This window comes from Urocampus carinirostris, chromosome 9, assembly GCF_059441175.1.
Source record: "Urocampus carinirostris isolate Australia breed hairy pipefish chromosome 9, RoL_Ucar_1.0, whole genome shotgun sequence".
Taxonomy (NCBI): Eukaryota; Metazoa; Chordata; class Actinopteri; order Syngnathiformes; family Syngnathidae; genus Urocampus; species Urocampus carinirostris.
In genome coordinates, this window is record NC_142357.1 from 4,350,769 (window position 1) to 4,368,370 (window position 17,602).

A 17,602-nucleotide genomic window follows, 5' to 3' on the forward strand; every position below is an offset into this window, starting at 1 on the left:
GGGTCCTGTCTCCGTTTCTGGCTTGTGACAAATAGAATAGAATAGAAAAGTGTAGGTCTTTATTGTCAATGATAAAAACGTGAACATTGATTGCAATGAGTTTAGACGGAGCAAAACAGGATAAACACCTAACAGAAAAAAAGAAAAATGATATTAAAATAAAGTCAGGATAAGTAGGTGAAACTATTTACAAGGTAGTCCTTGGAGACTGGTCTATGTCGTAAGTGTATTTTAATAATAGTGCAACAAAAAGTAGAGCAACAACATTAAGGCCTCTAAAATATACTGTAATTCATGTGATTCATTGTGAAATTGTGTTGTACAAGACAAGAACATAGTTATGGCATGGACGGAAGGGACGTGTCCCAACCAATATCAAGCAATCATTATTTTGTTCCCACCAATATGATTTGATCACTTAAAAAAATGCACTTTGTCCCCACCAATACTAAGACCAAACCTACGCCCAGGGTATAATATAAGACTTATATTCTGTTATGTGTGATAGCTATGTAACCTTTCGGCCATTCAAGTTAAAGTTGTAAGGGCTTGGTTTTGTTTTGACAGAAAATAACCGGAATCGGAAAGCACTTACTTTGGTAGACTTGTGTGGCGCGCGCGCTGTCATCCGCACAGTGTGCGATGAGCACACCGCTTCAGAGTCGGCAAGAGAATCAACATGAACTAGGTGGCTTTGTGTTTTGTTTTTCCATTGATATATTTTATGCCTAAGACAAAGACTCTCACTAACAGGATGAATATAACTTTGTTTTTTTGTATGAAACGAATTTTGGTTAGCCTTTTCCCCCCCGTTTGTCAGAAATGCTCTGGAAGCGGTGATGCGAGGACTGAATGAGGAGCATCATTTACCTTCACTGGAAATTCGTTCTTAATGACACCATTTGGATGCACTACTCTTGAGTGTATGGAAGCATTTTTCGACGAAACGACCTTGTTTCGGTTAACAACACCTTGGGCATCATGAGCTCCAATGGTAAGTCCAATCCCGTGCAGTCGGTTGTCGCAAAACAACTACAGTGTGCACAACTAGTGTACATGAATAGTAGTCAATGTATTTAATTAGTTAGCATACCTGTCAACCTCAGTCAACTGCTCCCCTTATTAATGATTACAAATACTCTTATTAAGCAATAATAAACCCTACAAACAACTCGACACCCATTTACTCACAGCAAGACATGCTCTGTATAATAATTATAAAAAAAGATAATTTGAGTAAACAAGTTTTTTTTTTTTTTTTTACCAAATAACACATTTCACGCAGCTATTTTCCATTTGCAAAATAAATTAAGCATTGCTTATAGTAGCAGTGCAGGATTTTGCAGACCTCATTTGCTCATCTAGATGTATCAGAAACTACCACAATTTAGTTTGGTGTAGAAATTTACAACAAAGATTGTCTTCCTATTTATACTCCTTAGGTTCTATTCTCATACGACTGAAAACTCTTAAGGTCTGCATTAGATCGAGGAAGGCGAAGCAGAACTTTGTAAATCCCTCTCATCTCTGGGTAGCAATCTTGCCCAAATTAACTTTTTAATTTAGATACACAAAAAACTCTGGAGTAATACCGCGGCATTATTAGCAATCTACGATGACGATGTTGTCTGCTGCCAGTGTAAAGCGCTTTGGGAAGTCATTGACTTGAAAAGCGCTATATAAATGCAGATCATTTCATTTCATTTCATCTAGATGATCCCGTTTCGGGCCAAAATGGGCAAGATGAGATTGGTCTAAAAACAAGTTCAAAAAAGTCCCGTACAACTATTACTGAACGGTGTACACAATTTGAAATGACCCCAAAATCGTATGAAATATAGGTACAATGAATGTGTTGACAAGTATAAGTTAATGATATACAAACGGATTGTTATTACTGTACAATAAATTGTATTGGTGGCGATTTACCATCTGCGTTAAACGGTGTCCCTAATATTTTACCTAACGTGGCCATGGTAAAACGTGAGGAAATTAAAATCGATCTCAAGTTTAGAATTTAGCCACAGTGAAACTTTTTTGGCTTCTTATTCCAGCTGTTTCATTTCATTTTTGCCTGAAGTCAAAATTCACACCCATAAACGTCGAGACATAAATATTTTTACAGGGGCACTTTCAAAGATATTCACCCCCCACAGACTTTCAGCTGTTTCTACCACTTAAAGTCCACCTGTCACATCTCCAATTCATGGCCATTTGAGGAGCAGAAAGCGTTGCATGTTTTCCAGGCAGCCTGCTGTGTTCTTGTGGACTTAATGCAATTGTGTTTCATTGCTTGACAAAGATGTTGTACCTTTTTAAACTAACCGGAGGGGCTGTCGTGATGTTAGGCTGACCTCGTATCAGCTGACTCTGACCCTGATCCCCTGTCAGCTGAATCAGGGCTTTCACCCCGCAGGGCTGCCGGCTCAGTGGATGTTGTTGTGCATTTGTACAAGTTGTCCCTTGTTAATTCTCAAGAAAAAGAGCTTAGGTTTTTCTGGGAAAACTTCAAAACATATTCTGTGTTGCAAAAGCTCAAAATACCTTCCAGTCATGTTCCTCCCTTTCTTGAGAGGAACCTAGAGAGAGACACGTCATAGTGTGATGACTTTTTTGGTAACTTACTTTTTATTGTGCTTTTTCTTTTTTTTGAACACACAGCAAACATGGAACAAAGATGGGGTGGGGGAACCAAGACAAAAACAAAAACAAAACAAAAGCAAAACAATATTGCAGTGTTGGGGAATTTCTTCCATAGTTAAGTTATACTTCAGAGTCCAGTCTTCATTGTTCATAAGTGGTGTCCTTATTTTCCAGATAGTCTATGCAATTTCCCATCTGCCCATGAATTTGGTCTCCTGTAATCTTATTTGAAATGTGGTCCTCCCTAATACAAATATTTCCTTCACAGTGCACACTCACTGCTCCACGGTAGAGGAAATCTTGTACCATAACCTTGTTACTTCTTTTTCCTAGCTGTCAGTAAATTTTAAACCGGGTTCTCATCCTTTAATATTTATTTTGTTAGATGGCCCTTGAAAGTTTTTGGTATCCCATCTCCCAATATTTTCTACAGAAAAAGCAGATGTGCACTGTGTTTTACAAATATTCTACCACTCGTCTTCTGTTATTTTTTATTTTCATCTCCTTTTCCAATTCCAATTTTCTTTTACTATATAGTGATGAATGCCCACTACATGCCATCAAACTTTCATACAAATCGGAAATTGCTTTAAAACCTTTATATGTATAGCCTCTTTCAAAAATGTTGATGAGCTTATGCCTAGTCCCCAGTTTTCTCTCTTTGTGATAGTAGTCTTTTACTTGAAGTAAAGGGAAAAAATGACTTCCCTGTAGCATCAATTCCATTTTCAGTTCCACAAAACTCAGCAGCTTGCCATTTTCAACCATTATAAATATTGCTGTGATACATTTGCATGCCCATTGTTGAAACCCCTTTATCATTCTGTCTGGGGAATCAATCTGTTTTTGAAGGGCAAACCAGCTCAGAATTCTTGTCTCCATTTCCAAATTGTTTTTCCCAACTATCTTATTCCATATCCTATTGTATTAGAAGTTATTGCTCCCAGGTCGTTACCTACATTTCAAAATATTTTTTTAATGTGCTATTAAACTTTATACCTCCGTGTTTGCTATCCCTACTTACCTGTATATACTTTTCCATTTTGCAACATTTCCATCTTTACACCAATAAATCATGGATCTAATAGAATGATGACTTACTGCAGCCGTGATGCATTTTACTACTGCAAAAGTACATCAAAACTTGGATTGGTCTGTAGTTTAATTCAATGTTCATGGATCCCTTAACTGCCTGGGTTGTTTTTGCACCAATCATATACAACACCTTCATCATCTGGTCGCTGGCTGTAGTTTGTGTATAGCGTCCTCTCAGATGAGCCGGACATCAACATTGACGGGCAACGGCTCCATTGAGTATGTCTGCTGCTGCCTATTCCAGCACATTTTGCCCTCAGAGCATTCTTTCGTTTACATTCACATCATATAATATGGATTACATGCACATACGTATACTGTTATATGAAATCTTAACCAGTGTTTAAAACACAATCGTCTGGTACTGTGAAAAAGAAACTAGAGTTTGATAAGTTAAAATTAACGTTTTTAAAATACTGTCTGCCATTGATGTTGGATTCAAAAAAGCTCTGTGCATGTTATTGACAAAATAGCACCCTAAAGTTGAAAGAGATTCAAAAGAGACATGTGAATAATGGTTGGATTAAAAATTAGTTCTAGCAAATGTTCTTTCAAATAAACCGTACTAAACTGTATTTTCCACCAATGTCATCACGATCCTTTTTATTGTCGTACATGGCTTTGCTATTTTTCCAAGCAGCCATTGACTAAATAAATGCTTGTAAAAGCCATATCGGGAGGAAATAGGTTATATCAGATAAGGACATCCATACCACACACTCTAGTAATCTGACAGTAATATATCTTATATTTTGTCCATGTCAGTAGCTCAAAGATGGAGATCTACAGTTATTATGTAGGTTTTTGTGTTGTTATCTAAAAAACACCCACAGCAAAACGTTTCCAAAATCTAATTCAACACACAATGAGCATAGAGGGAAGCTTTTGACATTGAAAGACAAGTATCAGTACATATGTGAAGGACTGAAGAATGGGCACACATCAACCGATGCCAATAACTTCACATCTCAACATGTGCTTCACTGCTTGTCGAAGTTGAACCCTTGAGAGTTGGCAGATGGTGGTAGAACATGCTTACTGAACATGAATCCATTGGCATGAACACATCTGAGCTTAAATAAAGACCAATCATTTCCTCCAGTAAGTCAGTCAACATGTGTCTTCCTGTTCCCTCCGGCACTCTTCTGACTTGTACATGAATGGGCCTGTTAAGCTAAAGCGAGCAGACGAGAGGCCATCTTCCAACAAGGAAATATTCCACACAGAGCTTGTCTTCATCTACAATCTCATCATCGCTGGGATTCTTTTCTAGTCTGTGTATGTACTACACACATTTTACGTCCAACTTTAAAACTAAATTTAAGCAGTGAAAAATCCAAGAAACTGATCACATTTTTGAGCTTGTGTAAATGTTGATTGGTATTGTAGAGCAATGTGAAAATAATTTCTTGAACTTCTCTTCAACCAAAAATGTGGAAAAAGAAGGTAAGCGTCAGTAGCGATATAAGTTATTAGTAGCGGTTATCAGGCTTTTCAAGGTATCAGTACTTGTAATGGTAGCCAGTTACCTGTTTTGGCTCTCTTGTATTGGCATTCATGAACCTAAAATTAACGTATGGTAAATTTGTGCTTAATAAATACAATACTTTGTCTTGATATTCATCCACTGTGTTGCGTTTCAGTTTGTAGCTTCTCCCAGTGCTTGCCTCTGCATACTTCTTCCCATGTGAAGTTAGTTACCCCTCAAAAATCAGCTGGCTGAATACAACATATATTCCTAGGTTTATGAACCCACTAATACTGTGATATGCTCTTTAACTTTTTTTTGCTACACTTTCTTCTCTTGCTGTGACTTACAAGGACGAGCCACCTCATTATTTAAGCAGCTTAATGATGCTTTAACCATGCCTTCATCCTTTGGTCTTTGGCTGATACGAGTTGTGATATGATACATATGTAGCCTTAGATCTACACATAATCTACAAATTTAATTGCCATGGGACCGCAATCTAGCTTCTCAAATAGTAATTTACCAGTAAGGCGAACAATTGTTCAACATTTTCCCCGACTCTTCATGACCTTGGACTCTGCTGAGATTGAGTGATCATTCATGTTGTCAGTGCTGGTATAACCTTTGGCTCTGCATCCCACTGTTGTAGAATTTTAGCGGCCATACTGCCTGTGCAGTGGGCAGGCATCTCTTTGATGAATGCCACTTGCCAAGGTCTTTGCGAAGTTCAAGGATGATTAAAAGATGGTGGCATTAGGATGGAGGCTCAAAAATCTGATTGCTTGCCACCCTTCATTAAAATGTCGCTATTATATAGCAGAGTTACACTTATACAAAACTCAATTCCAATGAAGTTGGGAAAGTGTGTTAATTGCAAATAAAAATTGATCCAAGTAAATTGCAAATTCTTTTCAACCCATATTTAAATGAATGCACAGCAAAGACAACATATTTATTGTCTTCACTCATAAACTTTATTGTTTTGGGAGAAAATCATCAACTCTGTAATTTGATGACAGCAACACGTGCCAAAATAGTTGGGACAGGTGTCAATAACTACTCAGAAAGTGGATGAATGGAAATCAACCAACTATTTGCAGGTGAACAGATGAATTAGCAACAGGTGAGAGTTGTTACTGGGTATAAAAAAGGGAGACCCGAACAAGCTAAGTCATTCACATGCAAGGATGGGGCGAGGTTCACCTCTTTGTGAACAACTGCGTGGGCAAATTGTTGAACAGTTTAAAAACAACATTCCTCAAAGTACAATTGCAAGGAATTTAGGGATATCATCATCTACAGTCCATAATATTGTGAAAAGGTTCAGGGAATCTGGAGAAATCACTGTGCGTAAACGGCATGGCCGTAAACCATTATTGAATGCCCGTGACCTCCGAGCCCTCAAGCGGTACTGCATTAAGAACCGACATCAATGTGTAAAGGACATCACCACATGGGCTCAGGAACACTTTGGAAAACCACTGTCAGTCAATACAGTTCGACGCTATATCCGTAAGTGTGGGTTAAAACTTTATGTTGCAAAGCGTAAGCCATTCATCAACAACATCCAGAAACGCCGCAGGGTTCTCTGGGCCCGAGCCCATCTAAAATGGACTGATACAAAGTGGAAAAGTGTTCTGTGGTCTGATGAGTCAGTTTTCCAAATTGTGTTTGGAAATTGTGGACGTCGTGTCCTCCGGTCCAAAGAAGAACAGAACCACCCAGACTGTTATGCACGCAAAGTGCAAAAGCCAGCATCTGTGATGGTATGGGGGTGCATGAGTGGCCAAGGAATGGGTAACCTGCACATCTGTGAAGGCACCATTAATGCAGAAAAGTACATTCAGGTTTTGGAACAAAGTATGTTGCCATCCAAACAGAATCTTTACCATGGGCGCCCTTGCTTCTTCCAGCAGGATAATGCCAAGCCACACACTGCACGTCTCACGACAGCGTGGCTTCGTAGTAAGAGGGTGCGGGTGCTTGACTGGCCTGCCTGCAGTCCTGACCTGTCTCCCATTGAAAATGTGTGGCGCATTATAAAGCGCAGAATAAGACAAAGGAGACCCCGGACTGTTGAACAGCTGAAGCTGTACATAAAGCAAGAATGGGAAAGGATTCCACTATCAACGATTCAACAACTAGTCTCCTCACTTCCTAAACGTTTATTGAGTGTTATTAAAAGGAAAGGTGATGTAACACAATGGTGAAGAAGCCCCTTTCCCAACTACTTTGGCACTTGTTGCAATTATAAAATTCTAAGTTTATCATTATTTGCTTATGGAAATAAAGTTTATGAGTTTGAACATGGATAATCTTGTCTTTGTGGTGTATTCATTTAAATATGGGTTAGAAAAGGTTTGCAAGTCATTCTATTCTAATTTTACTGACATTTTAAACTTTTTCCCAACTTCAATGGAATTGACTTTTGTAGATGTTCTCTTTGGTAAAAAAAAAACTCAAGTAAGGTCTTTATATAATTATTCCATTTGAATTAAAGATGTTGAACAAATGCCAAAACAATTTTTAGACGGTATGCATTAACGACAAAACACATTAAAGGAAAGGCAGAGGGTGTGGTTGTTATACCAAAATCCCAAACTGTTTCTGTGACATTTTGCAGAGTTTCAACCTTAGGCTTCTAAGCTTTCTAATCAGGTACCATGCAATTTATTGTATCCAAAGCCCAATAATCACCTTCTAGTTTCAATATAAAATTTGATTTTCTCGTTCGATTTTATTATTTCCGCAAAATTTTGGGGATTTATGTTGATAGTGCAACGTCCATTGTGGTGTCTATCCATGGAAATTTGTGTTTCATAATAAACACGGTTTTGTAGAAAGCTTCAGAGGTTTACATATACATGTTATGGCTGCAGATTTGTGCAAAGTATAGTTCCCATTTGGTTGTCTGGTTGGAGTTTTAGGAAAGAAAAGTAGTGCATTGATGAGTGTAAAATATTCATGCTAAGACTATCCTACATCATGCATGCTCCACCAATGCTCCACCCACATGAGTACAAAGAACAACTACTTTTATAAATGAGTCTGCTCAATGGTGTGTCATGATGCACAAGCTTGACAAGAAGGGCACAGTTATGTGTCAGGCCAAATATGGCAGGAGCAAGTACAAAGGCAAAACAAAGAACTTTTTCATATAACTCCTAATACATTTAGAGTCCTTCCCCTAAAAAAGTTAGCCTAGTGGTCAGTGATAGGGAAGACTGGGAATACAATTAGGCCCCAGGAAGAAATTGGTCAGGCGATGATAGATCTTGGTTAAATTCTATTTGTCACCTTGTGGGATAACTCACCATGATGATTTTTTTTAATTTTAGGGGTAGTCGATGGGGTAAGGAAGTCTGCATATATAAAATAAAAGAATATATAAATCTCCTCTCCACCCCTGGTGGGTTGGCATCTGTGCCATCTTCAGACACGGGTCCTCTACCAAGAGGCCTGGGAGTTTCTAGGTTCTGCGCAGTATCTTAGCTGTTCCTTGGACTGCGCTCTTCCAGAATGAGGCTTCAGATGTTGTTACTGGGATTTGTTAGAGCCACTTTTCTAGTTTGGGGTTTACTCCCTTGTGTGTCTCTACTACAAAGGGGACCACACTGGCCTTGCTCTTTCACATCTGTTCCAGCTGCTCTGTCAATCTTTGGTAATTTCCAGTTTATCGTGTTCCTTCTTCCTATTGTCACATGGGATCGCTAAATCTATAATCACCAACCTCTTCTGCTCTCTGTCCACTACGTCTTGTTGGTTAGCCAGGAGGTGCTTCTAAGTCTGAAAGAATAAGTCATGCAGGATCTTGGCCCTGTTGTTCTCAGTGACCTTTCATTGGCTTTGCGTATCAAGATTTGGGTACTTCTCTTAGTGAGTGCTTGGATCCCTTAATCACTAGGATTGCAGGGGCACCAATACCTTTGGTGTGTCTTGGAGGAATACAGCCTGGTGGCGCCCATCCCTCTCTAGGCCGGGGAACTTTTCGAATGGTATATATATATATATATATATATATATATATATATATATATATATATATATATATATATATATATATATATATATATATATATATATATATATATATATATTTTTTTTTTTTAATATATATATAAAACAATTCATTTTTTATATGAAATTTAAAATGAATTTGTAGCACACAACTCCACAAGGTCATTATGTGTCCTTTCTTGACCATTATCTATTCATTCCTCATTTCCTCATCAGCAACACTATCCCAACTTCCCTTCCAGCCATGCTACGAGCATGCTCTCCGATGTGGCTGTCTCGGGGGATGCTGTCTGCCCCACTAACCTTGGCCCGGTTCTTATCACCTGTCAGCTTGCGGCAGGATTCTCCTAGGGCACTTGCCAATGATCTAGTTTGGGATTACACTTGTTGCTTGATGGCTATTGTTAAAGGGATGACTCACCTCTTCTTCTTGCGCAAAAGGATGGAGGGCTTGAATGAGCTGAATGGGACTGAATCAATTTCCATAATTGGATAAACTGTCGTAATTCTTCAGTTTCTGGCATTGCTGTGTATGTGGATTTGCTCTTATTTATTCTACAAAAGTCAAGCAAGCCTTTCCTCTGTTCAAATTAATGCTGTTCAAATTAATAAAGCACTTTATCGCTTTCACTGAACAATGCTACCATATTTTCCGCACGATAAGTATTTTGTCTTATATTTTCCATCTATGAAGGACACCGGACTATAAGCCACATGGAATTACAACAACAGTAAGAGTTATGGTAATTATTTTAGAATTAGATCAATGATTGATCAGTCAAAAATGTTGCAATGTATGTTTTATGCAACAGGAATCAAAACCAACTAGTGATGCAGATGACTTACAAAAAGGCATTTGATTTCATGTCATTATTACACATTCTTACTCACGCGGCCAGAAACAAATGTAAGAGAATGGGGAAAAAAGAAAGTCTTCCTAAAAGACGTAAAGTAACGTTAAAAAAAGACAACAAGGGAAACAATTATTTTGTGTTTCTAATGATGAAACACACTTTGCGTTTATTTATCTTTTAGGATAACTTTCATTTTTCTCCATTCTTTGTTAATCATTTCTGGCACAGTGTAAAAATAGTGTGATAACAAGATAAAATCTAAAGCCTCTTTATCTGTCATCTGTATCACTGGTGGTCTGGTGTCAGCATTCCCAATAGCTGCAACACCGGTTTGATTACATACAATGTACTACGAATTAGGTTGTGTTTTTTGATTGATGAATTATTGCAAAAATCCAGTACTATACCATAAAACCTCGTGTAGTAACGCACATGTATAAACACTGTAAGCATTTCCAATCCTATTCATTATATACAATATAATTTGGTGCTTTTAGGTGCGCCTTATAGTCGGAAAATACGGTCCTTCTTACTTAGTTTCTTTGGCACCTTTTCTTCTGTGTTGAAAATTCCAGACTTGTCAGTGTTGTTGGCATAATCGTTTCCTTTCATGTTCTTTATCTTCACTTATGATCATTCTGGTTTATAATGATATACAACCATCCTCTCCTTTTCATATACACATACATTGTCAAGGAAGTGTCATTGATAGGAGCAGTGGCTTACTACATGTTCAGATGGAGCAATGGTTGCCAGGGGTGTTACTAGCATTGTAAAGAAAACAATGATTTAACAGTGACTTGATTGTGGTAGACATAGAATAGGAAGTTGTTGCTTGAATATTTCCACCACACACTTACAGTTTAAATTAATCTCTCGTTTTTGGCGGTGGCGGCGTTGCAAAAACGTGCCACGATAGTCAAAACCCGCAAAGTAGAAACCTTTATTCATTCAATTTTGTATTTATTAATTACTCAAACCCAATTTACAGGCTTAAGTATTTGTTTAACAAATAAAAGTACTGCAAAATGACTGTACGTTATGATTGTTTTTATTTTTATTTTTATTTTTTACAAATAACTTCTATACTCTCAAATTATTGCACAATTGCATTGACAGGATCCATTTTACTTTGCATGAAACTTTGCTGCCATCAAGCAGAGGTTGTGGAAAACTGCATTCCGCTCCTGTCCTACAGAAACCATGTATTCTTCCATTATCAAACCCTTTTGAAAAAGCGCCAGAGAGCCACTAGAGATCGCCAGAGACCCGCATGTGGCTCCAAAACAAGTTTAGCATGTGGAGAAGTCCAACTTTTTTGGCGATAGAAAGCATCTTCCTCTGTCTTTTCCTACTTTTGCGAGTCCATGCATAGCATTTTGTTAAGCTGATGCCTTTTAAAAAAAACTTAAATTGTAAAGGGTCGTCGCAAACATAATGTAGGGTTTGTCAAGCTGTTTAATATATGTGTCCAACTCAGACTACAACAACATTAACTTGGGGGCAGACTAGCAGAGAATGGGAGAGGCAACTGTTTAGCCAATCTGAATGCAGAACACAATGCACAATGAAAATATGCAAAGTAGCAAAACCGCAATAATTAAACCGCAATACAGGTAGGGATTACTGTATTCTGTTTTAATTTCGGACACCTACCTTCTTTTGACTTGTATTACTCACTGTTGGTTGTTGTTTTGACCATTATGCACTGTTTTTCTTTATTGTCACCATCGGGCAGTCATGTTGCTGTTCTATGAGTACCACACACTTTATAGTGGACCAGCCTTTGTAACCTAGGAGATTTAATAAAAAGTAAGGTCTCAGGGGAGGGCTTTTAAAACAGGTTGACATTTCTTTAAATTCAAGATACGTTGATGTCTTCTCTGCTTATTTTGGTGTCTACTAAATTCTAAGCTTAACAAATAGGATGGTAAATATCTACACTGTTGTAAAAATTAAAGCTTCATTCCATACTTGTGTGAAGGGACAAGTCACATGGCATCACTCAGGATGTGAGGCGTGCAAGGCTCTTGGACATTTTAAGTACTGTGAGCCTTTTGAGAATCCTCCAATGAAATGTAATCAAGCACTGGAGCACGCTAGCCTATGTGCCGCTGTCGCTGAAGCAGCAAAGTCCTTCAGTCGCCTATTTAGGTGAGGAGCAAGGCCAGCTGGTTATCCTGCCGTTTTACCTCTCCACTACAGTAGGACCACTCGGATGCCCTTCAAATAGGATGAAGAAGTAAATAAGCAAGCATGATCCGCAGCTGCTGATTTTTGTGTTGTCTTTGGATTTCTGCAAGTCTTGCGAATACAGTGTGTGCATTCTACTTGCATTAGGCATTATGAGTTGGGATGTAACAAAACAATAATTGCCCTGGCAAATCTGTATCAATCAATCCATCCATTCACAGATTATACTAATTGTTGAAATGAAATGATCTGCATTTATATAGCGCTTTTCAAGTCAATAACTTCCCAAAGCGCTTTACAATGTGCGCCACATTTCCCAATAGCGGCCTTGCAGCCATGTAAGGTGCTAACCTGCTTATTGGGGGTATTAGGGGGTTCAGTGTCTTACCCAAGGACAGCCGGGATTCGAACTGGGATCCCTTGATCCCAAGACGAGCGCTCTACCTCCTGAGCTACTGCCGCCCCAGATCAGTGGTTGTCAAACGTTTTGAGTGGTGGGCCAGGTGGAAAAAATGATTAGTTGTATTTTTTTATCTGCCAAACAGTCTTGAATCCAATACCCTGGCAATACAAAAGTAACCAATTTGTCTTATATGCTTTTATGAATAGAATAAATGTCATGCAGACATTTACGCATCTTTCTTTATAAAATGACCATGTAATGCATTGAAACTTTACATTGTAATTTACACCTACCCATCCACACACACTCACACACCATTAGTGGTCATGCAAGGCGCCTGCCTGCTTGTTGGGGGGATTAGGGGTTTAGGACAATTTGACATGTAACCAAGAGGAGTTGGGAATCAAGCATGCAACCCTTTTGGTTCCTAGGTGAGTGTTCTACCCCCTAAGCTACTGCCACCCAAAATATGATTGGTATCTTAATTGATAAGATAATCAGATGATTAAAGAATTTATACGTTGGCCTTGCGCACCGTTAATATGAAGCGACACCAGGGAAAAGAGTTGTTTACGAACATAAATATGATCATAATATGTTTACAATTTTCATTTGACAGGCCAGACAAAAAAGCCTGACATATCTGGCTCACAGGCCATAGTTTGTCCACCCATGTCGTAGACTGGAGGAGAAAAAAAAAAGGAACAATTTTAAGTCATGATCTCTTTATGCTAATTATTTTCACTGTATTTCCAAATGATTAAAGACAACCATACAAAGATAAAATATTTGAAAAATATAAAAAATAAAAAATCCCCAACTTTCTTCCTCTCCTTCTCCTTCTCCTCCTTCTCTTTCTCCTCCTTCTCCTTCTCCTTCTCCTTCTCCTTCTCCTTCTCCTTCTCCTTCTCCTTCTCCTTCTCCTTCTCCTTCTCCTTCTCCTCCTCCTTCTCCTTCTCCTTCTCCTTCTCCTTCTCCTTCTCCTTCTCCTTCTCCTTCTCATTCTCATTCTCATTCTCATTCTCATTCTCATTCTTATTATTAATAATAACCCAGACCAAAAAGCATTGAACAGGTTACGGCTACTTGGCCTAAAAAAATCCCCTATATCTGTAGGTCACTAAAATTTTTAAAAAAACACTGGTCAATAAAAAATGTAATAGCTGAGGTCATACATATAGTTCAAATACTACATGTAATGATAACATAAAAATCCTTATTTTCAGGGTACTAATTAACTAAATACTAGATAATGCATGCACACATTAGAAATAAAATTCGTTTGTAAATCCACCTAAATGTGTTAGGTTCCCTGTCTTCTGGTGATTATTGCTAGTTTTAAATAAAGGTAGTCAAAATGTCCCTTCATAACCTTAAACTCGTCAACTTACACGTGTGTGCCGAAACTGCACAGGTGAAAAAACAACGTGGTCTGTTTAACTGTTGGGCTGTTTTAATATTGTGACCGGGCAACGCCAATTAAGTGGTGGTTATTTTGTTGGGTGTTGCAGTTAACTTTAGATCCTTACTTTTTGCTTTAAAATGGTATGGGTGAGTTCTCAAGGCCAAAATAAGTTTTTTTTTATTACATGTGTGAGCAGATAATTAGCATATAATTTTTTTTTTCCTGGCACTTACTGATATGGATGAATGTTACAGTGACTTGGTTGATCAATGGGAGAAAGCAAAGATGCTGAACAATGACATGCTCTTTTTGCAAAGATAGAATTAGGCAATTACTAGACAAGGTCTCACAGCACACTAGTTGAAAACACTGCAATACAAAGTAATTTGGCACGTATCTCAGTAAACCTCAAAGTGGAAAGATTCAATTTTGTCCGACTCGATGCACACATATCTCTGGTTAAAAAAAGGAAAAAGAGGACTTACTGATCCATCATATTTAGAGCACGTGCCTTCTTTCTGTCCACCATAGTGTATCACCATGGCTCAATGGGAGGTGAGCCAAGCAGTGGGCCAATTCGGTGTCAACGGTGTCGGGAGGTGTGCAAAGGAGAGGTAGTTCGTGTTCAAGAGACTCACTTTCACATCAAGTGTTTCACCTGCGCAGGTAAGACATGATCCCTTCATTTTAGGAGTTTGAGACAGATACTAGAAAGAAGGACCGTAGCTTGTCTTTACTATTTCTGCATACAACCTGCATTGTCTGCTTAGAATATAGGATCTACTTGCTAATCCATCTTAGTCCCCATGCTGTGTGCTACTATTAGCCCACCGTGAGGATTGGAGCGGATCAGAGTTGCCTTGTGGGGGACTTCCACTCCTGCTAAGGTAGCTTGTAATAGACCAGTCAGAAGGGATTTCCCTTGCCAGTATTTTCCCCCGCTACTGGGAGGAAACAGTTGATGTATTGCAATAGCCTACATTTGTGTTGAATGAATACTTGCAGCAGTTGCAACTAAGGGGTATGTACTATGGTTCACAGTCAGCAAAAAAACACCAAACTTTTTAAAATGGTATAATAAACCCAAAAGGCCCGTTTATGTTAATACACTGCCAAATGTATTCTGGTGTTAGGACACTGGATATATACCAAGTCTACAAACCCCCTGCAAGAGGGGTCTCATACTCGATTCAATTTTATATTCCATAATCTTAAATTGGCATGTTATAATGCCCTTAACGACTTACATTTCTAGTGAGCAATAATGGCTGTACTGATGTACTGTAAGGCATGTGATATAATTTTGAAATCGAATATTCTTTTGTTAATGTTTCTTACAAATTTATCAGATGTTAGTAAAGCCATTATTGCATTAAAATTGTGTAAACAGGAAGGGCACTATGGCAGGAAAAATGCACAGTGGTACCTCTACTTACGAATATAATTTGTTCTTCGTAACCTGAAAATTTCATAAGTAGAGACAAGTTTTGAATGTAAATAAGCTAATCCGTTCCAAGCCCCGCAAAAGTACACCATGGTGTTTTTTAAATAAATTATAAAAGAGCATCAGAACATCAAACAAATACATGTTAGATTTGGATTACCGCACAATAGACATAAAATAAGAGGCACCCAATGTAAAAAAAAAAAAAAAAAAAAAAAAAAAACAAGAATAAAAAAATGATTAAAATAGTACTTTGCCTTTTTGCCTCCTTTTTCTTGAAAAACTGATCCAACGATCACCGCATAGCAACTCCGTACATACTTAAGACTTAAGCTGAAATATACAATTCATTGGACGAGTATAAAAAGAGCCTGTGGGGCAAGGAACTGGGTCGTATGATGTTCGCTGCAACAATGTCTATCTTCAAGTTAAGGGGGTAAATAATTAAATACCTTAATATCTACATATGTATAGATCGGTCTGATACCCTTGAAAATTCTGAGTGGTTGGAAGTAAAAAAGAACATTTTTAGAAAACTGAGTTATGCGTTGTGCAAAGTTTTTGGGGAAATTGCTTTTGTAAAAAGAAAAAATAGTTTGTATTGAAAAAAAAAATGTCACCACTGTTTGACTAATGCAAAGCTTTATTAAGGCCATATAAGATATTCACCTACAAATAGTATGTCTTTGTATGGATAGGATATTTGGTGTTCTAACGGGCAGGGGGAGGGATAAATAAATGCAAAACTATGTGTTTACATATATGTCTGATGCCACTGAACATTTTGAGGGGTCAAAAAATATTCCTAAATGGCTGAGTTATCACACTTTAAGTTTACGTCCAAATGATGAACACGGACATATATTGTGTCACCAAAAATGCATGCCACAAGGATTAATAACATTATTTTTTGTTTCTAAAATACATATCTTTAGCTAAAATGGCTGATAAGTGACTCTTTGTTTGAACAAAGCACAGTTCCTACCAAAGCAAACAGACTTCAGGCTGTGCAGCACCCTGACAAATGTGTTTTTTTTTGGTTCTTCGATTTTTAATTTGCTCCTCCACAGACCGTCATAAGGCATTTTTCAGTGGTGTGCCATTTTTTGTGTGCCTTAAATCATTGTCATGTTTGAAAAGGACTTTCTGAAGATATGGTATTCTGTTACCTTGTCACTAAAAATTCAGTCCATACCCTGGAATTTCTACTTGCTATCATCGAGAAATGGTAAGAAGCGTAAACTAAACCCAAAAACCTATAGCATTGATGTAATTACAAAACGAAGTTTTTGATGTGAAAAATTGCTGTTCTGCAATCAGACCAATCAAGATTTGCCCATTACAAGTTAAGAGAAACAAAGATCTACTTTAAATAATCACCGTATTCATGTAAGTCATGTCAAATTCAAGTCAATTTCAAATGTATTATATACAGGGATTTTTTGAGGTCCTTAATTAAAAAGACGATGTGCATTATTTAAGCATCTCCTAGTGGTAAAAAACAACAACATTTTGATAAAATAGGCAAAAGTACATAAACTGTAATACAATAAGGTATTTTTAATAATACAAATAGTTTGAGGAATTTTTGTTTATTATACATTACGTAGATTTGGGCCATATTGCTGCAATGGTTAAAAACAAAAAAAGCTCACAAAGGTGCCTTTTCTTGTCTTTTTGTGCTTAATATATTGTTGTTTTGCTCAATACAGCAACATCTAGTGGTTAAATAATACACATTGTCCCTACAAGAGAAGTACTACACAAACATTCATTAAGCCTAAATAGTCATAATGAAAACAGATAATATCATAAATACAGTAAATTGATGCCATTAATAATCTTTTGTGGGTACAATGCCACACTGGAAAAATCCATCCATCCATCCATCCATCCATGCATCCATCCATCCATCCATCCATCCAACCATCCATTTTCGGTACCATTTAACCTCAGTAGGGTCGCAGTGGCTGCTGGAGCCCTTCCCAGCCATCTTCGGGCATTGGGCAGGGGATACCTGAACTGGTTGCCAGACAGTCGCAGAGCACGCAGAATCAGACAAGTCACTCGCTCATTT

The 17,602-nt window shown here is 37.9% G+C and overlaps 1 protein-coding gene across 8 annotated transcripts in view; it reads left to right on the forward strand.

The window, feature by feature from the left end:
• Nucleotides 1–634: 634 nt before the first annotated feature.
• The window catches only part of ablim3 (actin binding LIM protein family, member 3), a 97,554-nt gene continuing 80,586 nt past the window's right edge, over nt 635–17,602 (forward strand). For all 8 annotated transcript variants that reach the window (XM_088344257.1, XM_088344250.1, XM_088344251.1 and 5 more), the window contains exons 1-2: nt 635–994; nt 14,613–14,747. In XM_088344257.1, the coding sequence (XP_088200383.1) occupies nt 982–994; nt 14,613–14,747 (148 nt within the window). In that variant the 5' untranslated portion in view covers nt 635–981. The remainder of the gene's footprint in view (nt 995–14,612; nt 14,748–17,602) is intronic.